Raw genomic sequence first — 14,165 nt, 5'->3', positions numbered from 1 at the left:
TAAACACAAACATTACCTAATGAAAACTAACAACACAATAGATGAGAAACGGATAAGATCCTTAAGATCCTCACAAAGAAGATCCGGAGAGTATCCTCGTCCTAATGAAGAATATCATCATTTCATAATCAAATATGGAAAATGTTATCGGCACTCCAAAATTTTCATTCTACACTCCTCACAAATGTATTTTTCTTTCTAAATATAGAAAGTTTGGAGTGTAGAATGAGAAATTTGGAGTGCCAATAACAATTCCCTCAAATATCTCCAATTTGCAAAGTGATTGTCAAGTGGAACGAAACACCCACAAAACACGAATGTATTGTTTTTTTTTTTTTTGTCCCCCATAAAAAATTCGACAAATTTACTCAATTATCCTACCATTTTTTGCATGGATTTTTCTTGCAAATGTGCCTTTTAAAAAAAAATAATAATAATTATTGTTACTAAAGGAAAAGAAAAGGGTTCGAAATTATTACAACAATTTTAGGGAGGGGAGAGTTTTAAACTCGGGATGCATTGATAGAAACCAACACTCTATCCACTAAAATCTTAGATGATATACAATAAAAGGAAGGACGACTATGTTGGGGATCGAATCTTAATCATGCCCCTTAATTCTTCTTTTATTTACTTAGTCTAATGAATTAAAATTGGTTAATTACACTAACACCCCCTGAGGTTTTTCGTGTTTTCACAAAAACCCCTCACTTTAAGAAATATCACAAACATCCCCTGAGATTTTAATTCACTTTCACATAATCCCTTTAAAGACAGATATATACTAGTAATTAATTACTTAAAAAAATATTTATAAATAAAATAAGTCTAGAAAAATGTTAAATTAACTAAAATTGCATGAAACACCATTAAATAAAGGGAGTTTTAACGAAAAGCCCACAGTACTGTTCATTTTAACGAAAAACCACATTTTTACACTAAAAAGTCAATCCTAGTACTATTCACTTTACCTTTATTTTGTCCTTATCATTAAGGCTCAAAGTTTTCAAGCCTTTTTCATTAGTTTTCCTTTAAATAAAACAAAAGAAACCCTATGAAGCCATCTACTTATGAGATGCTTCAAGATCAGCATTCTTTTCAAAGGACCTAGTCCCCATTCTAAAGTCATCACCACAAATGGATGAAGAACATTCCAAAATCCCAACAACGATGCCACACAGACCGGCCACAGCTTGACACATTTACACGGCGGTCAGCTAGATTATCCATTGTTTCTTAGCCACGATTTGATCAGAATCACCCTCGTTAAGTGAAGAAAACCCTCAAACCCAATGCATAGACCATTTATATATTAATACACCCTTCAACCCGTTGTTCTTTATTGTTGAAGATTTTCCTCGCCAGCCTCTGCAACTGCTTCTTCAACATCGCCACTTTGGCCATTGTCGTCATATCAAAGTGGAAAACACCCGTCTTTGCAATTCCGATTGTTTTTTGTTTTGTATTTTGGTGGATTTTTTTATTTCTGGGAAATTAAAATGATCAATGAAATCTTTGTTTCCAGTAAATTATAAACAATATTAGGAGAATTTCTTGTTATCGTAGTATATGTTCTTTTTCGTTCTACTTCCATCCTCGCAAAGAGAGTATGAATCAGACCAAAAAAATATAAAGAGAATAATTATGGAACTTGAAATTATTGAAGGAAGCCACCAGTAGTCAAATACCAAAACCAAAAACCCAACACACACGTATCCCAGAATTCAAAGCCAAGAAGAATTCTACAATTTGGCCATTTTTAATGTTTAATGTGATTCTTTTTAATTTGATTTCTTTTTCTATTTATTTATAAAGATTTTTTATTTTAAGTAATTAACTACAAGGGTATATACATCTTTAGAGGGGTTATGTAAAAGTAAATGAAAACCTCAGGGGTATTAGTGATATTTATCAAACGTGAGGGGTTTTTATGAAAACACAAAAAATCTCAGGAGGTGTTAGTGTAATTAACCTGAATCAAAATGAAACATGAGAGTGTAACAACTAAGTGAAATGTATGAACAACTAATGGCATGCCAATATTGAAAGCGAGGCAAGATGAAATTTGAAAACCGAGATCCAATAGGTAACGGAGGAGTAGTCCAACTCTCCTAAGTTTTGGATGTGCGAAACTCTCCATATTATGATATTAGATCTTGGTTTTGCCTACATGTGAATCTAACAATTGTACGTCTCCAGTGTCACTTTATTTGTGTTTTGAACGTGTTTCACTTAACCAACCAAATTATTCAACTTGGAGTCTTGAAGCGATCGGAATTTGCAGAGGCTGGCAGAGCTAACATAAGAAATACAACTAGAGAGTAAAGATAATGAATAGTTTACATACAACGGGACCAATATAAAGGCAATTTGTGTAGTGCATCAGTTATGTGCTTCTTTGAAAAAATATTTCAAGTATTTTTGGAAATGATAGATAATTAGATATCAGAAATAACAGAGAAGCATCTCAATCAGAATTCAGAAATGGGAAGAAGGGAGGAACTGAGAAGGTTTTAGTATTAGGGTAATTTAGTCTTTGGAACATAAATTTTGGTTAGTTTTAAAAGAAGCAGAAAAAGTAGGTCATATTAAAATACGTGTTCTCTGAAATGGCTATATTTCTAAATGTCCCTCGAGTCTTTATGTATTTGTTTTACAAGGTGGTGGTCGTAGAAAAAGTTGATAGATTACAATTGTTTGGGTTTTACATTTGGCAAGAGTAAACTCCATCTGAAGCAACATGGGATTTTGATTTGATTATTTCAAGGGAGAGCATTTTCCATCACTCAACAACAAGGGTGGTTTATTCCCGAGTAGAATCTGTTGTGGAGGATTAACGTACTGAATCGCTGACTTAGAGATGCTGATGATGATGCGTGCAACGATTGCTGCTTCTTCTTCTTCTTTGAATGTTGGTTATGGCAGCAGAAGCAGCCCCACCAGACTCAGACTCAGAGGTATGCTGCCTTGTCTTCTTCGTTCTTCTTCTGTTGTCGTTGTTTTCTTCAACAATTATTTGGCTTTGTTTCATTCTCGGTCTTCTAAATCGACCGAATCTAGAAACACCCAACAACACCGGCTTGTTAAAATCACTAATATTGAGGATGCTCTCAATGTGTTCGACGAAATGCTTCAAAGGCGTCCTCTGCCTTCCGTTGTCCCTTTCAACCAAATCTTGACTCAACTTGCCAAGTTGAAACATTATTCGGCAGTCATCTCCTTGAATAATAAAATGGGTGTTTCGGGAATTCGTCCTGGTATTTATACTCTGAGTATTATCATTAACTGCTTTTGCCATTTGCACCGGTTGGGGTTTGGTTTGTCAGTCTTGGGAAGCTTCTTCAAATTGGGTTTTGAACCCAATGTCACGACCTGCAACACTCTAATCAATGGTTTTCTTCTCCAGAATAGAGAGGCCGAGGCAGCAGCACTTTTCAACAGAATGTTGGACAGTGGTAATTGCAAGCCGGATGTGGTTACTTTCGGTACCCTAGTAAAGGGCCTTTGCGCGAAAGGTAACAACACTGCAGCAATCCAATTGCTTAAGAAGATGGGAGAAGGGGCTTGCAAGCCTAACATAGTTATTTATAACACGATTATCGACAGTCTTTGCAAAGATACTCTAGTTGCCGACGCACTGAACCTCTTCTCGGAAATGACGAGTAAGGGTATTGCCCCAAATGTCCTGACCTATACCTCTGTGATTCATGGAGTTTGCAAATTACAGGATTGGAAAGAAGCTAAAAGATTGTTGAATGAAATGGTGAGTAAATATATCTTTCCAAATGTGTACACCTTTAATGTCTTGGTTGATACATTTTGTAAAGAGGGAATGGTCCAAGAAGCAAGGAGCGTGGTCGAAATGATGATTCAAAGAGGTATCGAACCTGATACGATTACTTACAATTCGTTTATGGATGGGTATTGTTTGCGAGGAGAAATGGACGAGGCGAAAAAGGTTTTTGAAGAGATATTTAGCACAGGATGCATGGTTAATGCTCGTAGTTATAGCATATTGATAAACGGCTATTGTAAGCTTAAAAGGATAGATGATGCCCGGATACTTTTTCTGGAAATGTCTCAAAGGGGAATTGTTCCAAATATGGTTATTTATAACATTCTTATAGATGGGTTTTGCAAGATGGGAAATCTACAAGATGCACATAACTTGTTCTCTCAAATGCAAGCTTTAGGCCAACTTCCAGATATTCAAACGTATAATATTTTACTGGATGGCCTTTGTAAAAACCAACAATTTCCCAAGGCAGTTGAATTGTTGGACGAGATGGAGGAAAAGAAGTTGGATTTTAATATTGTAACTTACAATATTCTTATTCAAGGTTTGTGCAGAGCTGAAAAAGTTGAATATGCATGGGATCTCTTTCGGAGTTTGTCATCAAAAGGAGTTCAACCTGATGTCAGGTCATATAATATAATGATTAGTGGATTTTGTAATGGGGGGCTAACATGTAAGGCAGAAAACTTGCTAAGGGAAATGGAAGAGAGAGGTCGTTCTCCAAATGGTTGCACGTACAACACAATTATCCGAGGGTTTTTCAATAACAACGACATATCAAGGGCGGTGAGGCTTATTCAAGAAATGGTGGAGAGGGGTTTTTCTGCAGATGCATCAATCACGGAGTTGATCGTTAATTTATTGTCTAAAGATGAAGTAAATCCTGCTTTGTTGGCATTTATAGAAAGTCCGCAATGAAACTAATTTGCATCTTTGCAGTTTAGACAAGTTTCGGGGCTTCCTTCCCTTGAATGCTGCATTGGAGGGAGTTGTTCCGCTATTGAGTCTAGTTCGGGTAGCCATTCATTCATGTATTGCCTAGTGATGTATGATACGTTTTAGTAATTTAATCTATCAAGTGGCAGAGCAACTTTTATGTTAATCTTTTAAGATGATGAAATATGTAGGAGAAGCAGAGTATCTGGACTGCTATGAAATTAGTAAACGTATTTATGGCTTGGTTTAACTCCTCTTATTTTTTTTGGTAATAATTCTGTTAAGCATATGAGTCTGATGGAAGAAGCAATGGAGGAAGTGATAGCTACAGGAGTAGGAATCATTCCATTTTAAAATTCAGCACTTCCTCCAATACCAGATACAATATAGACATCTGATAAAAAAAAAAAAACATAAAAAACAAAAAACCAAATAATATTTTATTATAATTGCACAAATGAACACGGGGGTTTAACCGGTTCACCAAATCGGCTACATCCACGAGGGCTTGTTTGCGTTTGTATTTCACTATATAAGATAATCTTACTGAAATGTTGGTTTAATGATGCTATTTGTTGCTGGAAGTCAAACTCCACAGTATCACGGTGGCGAATAGACACTGGAGAGGTGATGGAGACAGACTGTGTTGGTTGCTAGATCATTTGGGATGTTACAATTACACAAATGAACACGGGAATTTAAGTTTTCACCAAATCGGCTACATTCACGAGAGCTTGTTTGCATTTGTATTTCACTATATAAGATAATCTTGCAAATGCAATGAAAAGTGATCTAAAGCGTATACATAACGTAAAAGAAATAGCTGATGGGGAGACAGGAGAAATCTTTCTTGTTGGTGTGTTCTTCCTTCGGTAACTCGGTTCTTGCTCTTCCTTAAAGGGTTGGCTGAACTGTCTGCTTCGGGATATAGAACATCTTTGAAATTGACGTCGACAGTTTCGTGAACACTACAAGTCAGAAAAGGATCCTTGCCGGATCATTTTCCTGGGAATCCCGTAATCGTGGCTGTTCATCATACATCATACAATCAGAAATCATTTGAAATTTAAAATTTAAAATTAAATATAAATTGAATCTAACGAAAACTGACCGCACGATGTACGATGAATGACTGATCACAGAATCCGCGGGATCCCCGAGGATCCTTTTCCCTACAAGTCGAGGCCCGTAGGCACTCCTACTCACTTCCGCAAACTTCCTCTTATAATCTCATTCATAATTCTACATATATAAAACAAACAAAAAGCACAACTAATTAATCACATTATCAGCTATATTAATCTGCTCTGTTTTGCACTGAATCATAGTTTGTGTATTGATAATATGTGGTATAAATTAATAAAAATGCTACACAAAAGAGAGAGAGAGAGAGAGGAAACGTTTACAGAAACGGTTTGAGTAGGAGTTGCAATAGCCATCTGCAAAATATTAAAAAAAAAAAATGTGATGAATAAGATGCTCTTTCCTTAAGGTGTTTGACATAACACACAAACACGTATCACACTTACGAAAGGAACAAAGTAATGTAAAAGCAGTGTAAAAATACTAGATAAATTTTAATGCAACAGTGATATAATTGTATATCATGACAAAAATGGACATGAAAACGTGGGCAATGACGACGACAACAGTGGTGAGGGCAATAGTGGTAAGTGGCAACAACGACAATGGTGGCGGTTGTGGTTGTGGTGGCAATAATGGTGGTGGTGGTTGTGGCGGCAACAATGGTTGTGCCAGTTGTCATTGTGGTGGAAGTGGTGGTAATGGTGGCGGGTGGCACGCCCCAATCTCCATGTCCAAAGGACATCAGAATGGTCACGTGTTGGCCGACACCCTAGGGTGATACAAGCCATTTAACGGATGCATATGCCAAGAACATGTGAAACATACATATAAATTTCGCTCGTAACTACGCAAAGTAATATTCAAATATAAGTCTTACAAAATACAATAATAATATTCAACTGCCAATAATGAATATAATGATAATGCATGACATGTTCAGAGCATACAACTAATCCAGAGTACAAGTGAAAGGTAAAATAGAGAGGTGATATTACAATAGATGTCAAAGCAAAAAAGATGATATGAAATCACCGGTAGGGGAATGTCTCGTAACTCGGATTGTACACCTCGTTCCTATGTCTTGAGGGGGCACAAAACAAACATGAGTGGACCAAGTTAATATATATATATAATACTGAAACAGTTATTCAATGTACTGACCCCAAACTTTTATGAAAACTCATAGCATAATATGTAATAGGTTTTCCGAAAACCCTAACATGCCATAAAACCTTTCATGAAAAATATATCGTAAAATGTGCTAAATAGTGGTATCATGTATCATTATCTCACGGCCGAAGCCACCAACCTACGCCTGGCCGAAGCCAATATAACTATCTCGCCCATAGGCAGAACAGTGACCACTAGATACGCACAAAAACATTGAATATAATCTTTCCAACATAAGTACATATATCTCAAAAACATCTTCATAGCATATAATCATCCATCATATATACTACAAGGAAGTGTAAAAACATGTTCATAAGTAGTATATAGTCATCGATCATATATACTACAAAGAACATAAGTTCGATAAAGTATGGTATTCCAAAATATTCTTAGTAAAACATGATAATAATAAAGTACAAATCTAATTTACTCATAAAATGTAACCATTAAATCATGCTTTTCATGTATGCATTTCTACTATTAAAACATGCATTTTAGAAAGGGTCCACTTACAGATACTCTATCGTCGAAGAGTCGTGCGAAATAGGAATGATGGAATCGCCGCTAATAAATGCACCTAAGCATATAAAGGGTCCAATTAATAAAACTAAACTCAAACGATTGAATTTCGAAAAACGAACATCATAAATGGATTCAGGATGTCGAAACTAGCTTAGGAGGCGTCCCGACTGAAAGTCAACAAAAAGTCAACGATTAGCGTTGATTAGAAGTCAACGGTCAACAGTCAACGAGTCCGAATCAACAAGTTAGGTCACGGGCCAGATCATCCGGGTTGAGTTAGCTAGGCTGGGCCAAGGGCTAATAGGCCGATTCCATGGCCCAAAAGCCTGGGGTCACTTGGGTTTTTGGGCTTGGGTTTAATTGGCTTAGAGCCTGAAAGCTCGGCCCAAAGGATTCGATTGGGTTGGCTCAGTGGGCCAAAGCCCTTAGTTCTAAACAGTCCTAAGGCCCGAGTCCGAAGGTTTAAAAGGTTTACTAAATAGGTTTGGGCTTTAGGGGGGTCATTGGGTTGGGTTTAAGGCTTAGAGCTGGTACAGCCCGAAAGGCCTGGGTTTGATGGGTTACGGGTTTTGGGTTTCCAAGTGTGGGTCAACTGACCCATTTCTGTCAAGAACGAAGGCCGGAGCCTCCCGAGCTCTGCTCAACGCTGATTGGCCACATTAACCTACAATCTGGCATCTAAAATAAACATAAAGACAAGAGGGAGCATTTGGTACCTTCGATTCACTTCGAAATGGCCAAAGGTGGCCGAACTTGGGTTCAAACACTACGGCTCGCCGAGGGTTCTCTGTGTTCCATAGAGGCAAGGAGAGAGGGAAAGAGAGTGCTACCACAATGGTGAGTGTCGTGGTGTTGTCGCCGATGGATTTCCTTGGGTGTGGGGGTGTCCGGGTGTGTGGGTATTGATCGAGAAGGGGAAAGAGTAAGCTGCGAGAGAGATTCGAGAGTGAGAAGGAAAGTGCTCGGGAAGAAGAGAAAGAATGAGAGATAAGCAAACAGAGAGAGGAGGAAATTTCAGAGAAAATTTAAAAAGTAGATTCAGTTTGGTTAGAGATATAGGGTAGAATTGTAATTTCATAAATTGTTAAAATAAATGTAAAATTACAATTTATTTGGGGATGGGATTTCATAGCGGGTATGGCTGTGGTGGTGTTTGTATTGGTGGTGGTGGTGACGCGACTGTGGTGTGGGCCGTGTGGTGGTGGCGGGAACAATGGTGGTGTAAGAGGTTAGCGTTTGTAGTGGTAGGTGGGCTGGTAGTGATCACTTTGTTCTCTAAAGTTAAATAATATCATTCTTTAAAATTAATGGGCGTATTGCATGAATTAAAAATATTCATTAAAAGCTTAACTCCACTTTTTAGTAAATCAACTTTTAAAAGCAACCTACATGCTGCTTTTAAAAGCTGTTGTCTAAAGGCTATTTTTAAAATAAACAGGATATTTTGTCTTTACCAAACATTTTTTACTACTTAACTTTAAAATGAATCAGATTTTGATGAAAAAATAAAAAAGCAACACCCAAACTTGGCCTTGGTGGGTGACCATTTTGAAGTCATTAGACAAGAAGTTAAGTATTGCAGAGTTTGCCTACAATCATTCTGTCAGCATCAGACTGTGTCCTTTCTATATTGTTTATGGCTTAATTCTGCGAGCACTAGTTGATCTTGCTGTTGCCCCAATCATGAATAGAATTAGTGGCAACGCTGAAAATTATGTTGACAACATCAAGCAGGTCCCTAGCGTGACTCACAAGCACCTTCACGAAACAAGTCATAAATACAAAGCTCATGTAGATTCCAAAAGGCGAATGGCCGAGTTCGATGTGGGAGATTTTGTTTGGGTAGTTTTGATGAAGGATTGTTTTTTAGCTAAAGATTATAACAAATTATGTGCAGCGGAAGATTGGCCATATAAAATTCTTGAAAAGATTTACCCCAATGATTATGGCCTGAAGTTACCAAGCCATATTTGTGCTTCAGATGTATTTAATGTGAAACACCTCATACTATTCAGTGGGGACATCGACTATACTGGACATGCAAAGTGATCACCACCGCTGACTTAGAGATGCTGAAGATGATGCGGGCAACGGTTGCTGCTTCCTCTTCTTTGAAGGTTGGTTATGGCAACACCACCAGCAGACTCAGACTCAGAGGTATGCCGCCTTGTCTTCTTCAATCTTCTACTGCTCTTGTTTTCTTCAACAATTACTTGGCTTTGTTTCACTCTCCGTCTTCTAAATCGACCGAATCTAGAAACACCCAACAACACCAGCCTGTGAAAATCACTAATGTTGAGGATGCTCTCAATGTGTTCGACGAAATGCTTCAAATATGCACACCTTCAGTGTTACAAGGTTGTTGAATGAAATAGTGAGTAAACATATCTTTCCAAATATGCACACCTTCAGTGTCCTGGTTGATACATTTTGGAAAGAGGGGATGGTCCAAGACGCAAAGAGCATGGTCGAAATGATGATTCAACGTGATATCGAACCTAATACGATTACTTACCAATTTGTTTATGGATGGTTAATGTAGCATTACAATTTGTTCAGTAATGCTAATGTCATTTGTCAACGATTTAACTTTATGTCATTCTATTATTGATGCCTAATGTCACAACTGAAGATATACGTCAAAAGGACCATAATACAGACTTCTTAAAACTGCAAGGTCCTCGAGCGAGTACGTTCTCCACTGCCCTCGTCTTCATGTTTTTTTTTTATTTTTTATTTTTTTATTTTTTTATGAACAAACGATATTAACTACATTAAGGGGATGAAGAAGTAGGCTAAGTCTCAGAATGGGCTAACTGCTAGCATAATGAGGTTCAAATCACCTTTAAGTATGAATCGAACCTAAGACCTTTCACTTACAAATAAAGATGAGTACTACTAGATCGTAATATTAAATGACGTCTTCATGTACGTTTAAAAAAAAAAATAACAGAACAAAGTCAAATCTTCTATTAAAAGGAATAAATAATGCTAGGTAGACTAAATTTGTAGATTAAATGTGCAAACTAAATGATATGTTACTAATGAGAAAGAAGCACGTTAATCAACACTTAAGTAATAATCCAATTATCAACTCCCGTGTTTTACAAATTTAGTCTATCTAATACTAGCCAAAAGGCATTAGAATGTTATATAAAGGGTGCATTCCCAGCAGAAAATCAAATTAATCCAGTAAATTGGACCGGTCTACTCAATTCGGTGCAGTTTTGTATTTGTACTTTTTATGAGTAAACTATAAAATTGGTCCCTAAATTTACACTCTAGTTTAGATTTAATCGTGGAGTTAAAAATTCATGAAATATTGGTCTTTTTGTTCCTTTTATTTTTGTCAAAATCAAACTCGATAACAAAACCAAAATTTTCTCAATATGCGTATTCCCACTCAAATATTTCTGCTTGTTTTCTTTGGGATCTGGATTTTTTTTTTCTTTATTTAGCAAAAATTTCTTGTCTAGTTGGAAGAATTTGAAGTTTCAAACCTATAGGAAATTGTCTTGAAATGATTTTAACGAATCGAGTTGTGGTTGACTCTCTCAATTTATAACTTTATGTCACGGGCAGTGTGTTGTCCTATTTTCAAAGGCGAAATAAATATCCTCAATCTGGTAATGTTGGTTTCACAAATATCAGTTTGATTTCAATGTACAAACTACAGACCCGTGATTTTCTTTAAGAAGGCTTTTAACATATAGACCCACTTGTTTTCTATTTTTTATTGTTCTCCTCTCATTCAAATTTCGCATTGAGCTTTTGATATATGTGTCCCATTACTAATCCAATGAAAGAGGATATTCAAAAAAATAAAGATCAAACAAGGATCACTTTTTTATTAGGGAGGTAATGATTTTTTTTTTTAATTAGGGGTTTTCCTTGAAAGAACAAACTTTTTAAATTTATAAATAAATATATATAAAAAAATAGTTAATTTGATGAAGAAAGAGTCGTAATAAATGTAAGGAAGAGGGATCTTTCACCCAATAGCGAAGGGTTTGAACTAAGATTTCCAGATAAAAGAGTACTAGTATATCTGATACATAATTTAAATGTGGGAATTTGTCCTCTAAAAAGGAAATATTGAATGAATTGATCGTAACTTAGAAGATTTTACGATTTATGTCGCCTTTAAGAAAGATACTAATCGTAGGAAAAAGGCGCAATTTTTATTCTTAATATTTACGTCGGGTTAGTTTTCAAATTGCTTAAGATTGTAATTGTATGAATTGATCTAATAAAGGGCCTTTGCGGGAATTAAAGGTGACAACACTGCAGCGGTCCAGTTGCTTAAGAAGATGGAGGAAGGGGCTTGCAAGCCTGACATAGTTATTTATAACACGATTATCGACAGTCTTTGCAAAGATACTCTAGTTGCCGATGGACTGAACCTCTTCTCAGAAATGAAGAGTAAGGGTATTGCCCCAGATGTCATGACCTATAACTCTTTGATTCATGGAGTTTGCAAATTACAGGATTGGAAAGAAGTCACAAGATTGTTGAATGAAATGGTGAGTAAACATATATTTTCAGATGTGTACACCTTTAATGTCTTGGTTGACACATTTTGTAAGGAGGGGATGGTCCAGGAAGCAAGGAGCATAGTCGAAATGAAGACGCAAAGAGATATCAAACCTGATACTATTATGTACAACACGCTTATAGATGGTTGCTGTTTGCGAGGAGAAATGGACGAGGCGAAAAAGGTTTTTGACGTAATGCTTAGGAAAGGGTGCATGGTCGATGCTCGTAGTTATAACATATTGATAAATGGCTATTGTAAGCTTAAGAGGATAGATGATGCCCGGATGCTTTTTCTGGAAATGTGTCATAGGGGAATTGTTCCAAATTTGGTTACTTATAACACTCTTATTGATGGGTTTTGCAAGATGGGAAGAATACAAGATGCACATAACTTGTTCTCTCAAATGCAAGCTTTCGGCCAACGTCCAGATATTCATACTTATTCTATTTTACTGGATGGCCTTTGTAAAAAACAACAATTTCCCAAGGCAGTTGAATTGTTGGAAGAGATGGAGGGAAGGAAGTTGGATTTTAATATTGTAACTTCCAGTATTCTTATTGAAGGTTTGTGCATAGCTAAAAAAGTTGAATTTGCGTGGGATCTCCTTTGTAGTTTATCAATAAGAGGAATTCAACCTGATGTCAGGACATATACCATAATGATCAATGGATTTTGTAATGGGGGGCTAACATTTGAAGCAGAAAACTTGCTTAGAAAAATGGAAGAGAAAGGTTGTTCTCCAGATGGTTGCACGTACAACACAATTATCTGTGGGTTAATCAATAACAACGAGACGTCAAGGGCAGTGAGGCTTATTGAAGAAATGGTGGAGAGGGGTTTTTCTGCAGATGCATCAACTACAGAGTTGGTCATTAATTTATTGTCTAAAGATAAAGTAGATCCCGCTTTGTTAGCATTTATAGAAAGACCTTGTTGAAATTTATTTGCATCTTTGAGGCTTTGACAACTTTCGGTGCATCCTTCCCTTGAATGCTGCATTAGAGGGAGTTGTTCCACTGCAGGGTCCAGTTCAGGTAGCCATTTGGTCATGCATCGACTAGTGACGTATGATATGTGTTAATTGAATCAATCAAGTGGTATAGCAAATTTTATGTTACTCTTTTATGATGATGAAATATGTTGGAGAAGTAGAGTATCTGGACTGATATGAAATTCATAGACATATTTATGGCTTGTTTAATTTCTCCTTTGCTTTTTGGTGATAATTCTGTTTATGACATTATCTATTAATACTTTTGAAAGCATAAGAGTGATGGAAGAAGCAATGGAGGAAATGATAGTTACCAGCGGAGGACTCAATCAATTTTAAAAATTCTGCACTTTCTCTAACACCAGATACAATATACATCTGAGCAAATGATGCATCCGAATTCCATCGCGGAAGGAACAGTCTTTAGCCGATCAAACGCCGTCTTGCGTAATTCTATCTGCACTATAAATGTTGAAAGAAGAGAAGGCCATCTCTCAGTATACAGAAGCCAGCTTACATATTTTTAAGCATTCTGGCAAGGAAGAGTATTCTGAAGCTTCTTTTCAGACGTATAATCGTAATGACTTGGGAATTGGATACACATATATCATCATTCGACGTAGGAGTTGCAATAGCCATCTGCAACGTAAAAAAAGAAAAGTGATTAATAAGATGCTCTTGCTTTATGGTGTTTGACATAACACACAGTATCACACACACATCACACTTAAGCAAGAGGAGGGGAAGTTTCAAAAACTCAACATCATATCCATTAGGATATTGGATACATGGGTAGAAATTAGGGGTGGGCAAACGGGTCTTGGACCCGCGGATCGGGGTGGATCTTTGCGGTTAGGGGCGGGTCCAAAAATTACAAATAAAAAACGGGGCGGGGCGGGCCCGTTCCTAATGAATAACGGGGTGGGCCGGTTCTAAATATTGGGAAAAACGGGCCCCCGGCCCGGACCGTTTATTCCCTACAATGATTACCCTCTATTGTCTATTAGACTATTACCCTCTCTCCCTTATTCTCATACCTAATTCGACCCTCACCCTCTTTCTTTCCGCTATCTCAATCTCTCTCCGTTCTCTCGATCTCCTCCCTCCCTCTCTGTCTCTCTCTC

The 14,165-nt window shown here is 37.0% G+C and overlaps 2 protein-coding genes and 1 long non-coding RNA gene across 5 annotated transcripts; 2 read left to right on the top strand and 1 right to left on the bottom strand.

Moving 5' to 3' along the window:
• The first annotated feature begins 2,592 nt into the window (after positions 1-2,592).
• On the top strand, positions 2,593-4,953 carry LOC103927837 (putative pentatricopeptide repeat-containing protein At1g12700, mitochondrial). The gene has a single exon (XM_018642713.2). The coding sequence runs from the start codon at positions 2,861-2,863 to the stop codon at positions 4,712-4,714; it is 1,854 nt and encodes a 617-aa protein (XP_018498229.1). The 5' UTR covers positions 2,593-2,860; the 3' UTR covers positions 4,715-4,953.
• Positions 4,954-5,349: 396 nt separating this feature from the next.
• On the bottom strand, positions 5,350-8,713 carry LOC125479468. 3 transcript variants are annotated; one of them, XR_007260025.1, is made up of 6 exons: positions 8,230-8,713; positions 7,505-7,568; positions 6,814-6,898; positions 6,139-6,171; positions 5,844-5,974; positions 5,352-5,758 (listed from the first exon to the last, which is right to left on the bottom strand). It is a non-coding gene; the product is annotated as an uncharacterized LOC125479468 (long non-coding RNA). The 3 variants fall into 3 exon arrangements; XR_007260027.1 differs by having other exon boundaries at positions 6,851-6,898; XR_007260026.1 differs by having other exon boundaries at positions 5,350-5,758; positions 5,844-6,171; positions 6,851-6,898.
• Positions 8,714-11,819: 3,106 nt separating this feature from the next.
• On the top strand, positions 11,820-12,987 carry LOC103927859 (putative pentatricopeptide repeat-containing protein At1g12700, mitochondrial). Its single transcript, XM_018642706.2, has one exon. The coding sequence runs from the start codon at positions 11,824-11,826 to the stop codon at positions 12,985-12,987; it is 1,164 nt and encodes a 387-aa protein (XP_018498222.2). The 5' UTR covers positions 11,820-11,823.
• The last annotated feature ends 1,178 nt before the right edge of the window (positions 12,988-14,165 follow it).

The sequence above is a fragment of a genome, unplaced genomic scaffold (assembly GCF_019419815.1).
Source record: "Pyrus x bretschneideri cultivar Hongxiangsu unplaced genomic scaffold, Pyrus_bretschneideri_v1 Contig29, whole genome shotgun sequence".
Taxonomy (NCBI): domain Eukaryota; kingdom Viridiplantae; phylum Streptophyta; class Magnoliopsida; order Rosales; family Rosaceae; genus Pyrus; species Pyrus x bretschneideri.
The sequence above is the reverse complement of the archived record's forward strand: the minus strand, read 5'-3'. Positions and strand labels throughout refer to the sequence as shown.

What these genes read in the sequence shown, in the direction of transcription:
- LOC103927837 (XM_018642713.2), top strand. Translation starts at nt 2,861, where the DNA reads ATGCTGATGATGATGCGTGCAACGATTGCTGCTTCTTCTTCTTCTTTG.
- LOC103927859 (XM_018642706.2), top strand. Translation starts at nt 11,824, where the DNA reads ATGGAGGAAGGGGCTTGCAAGCCTGACATAGTTATTTATAACACGATT.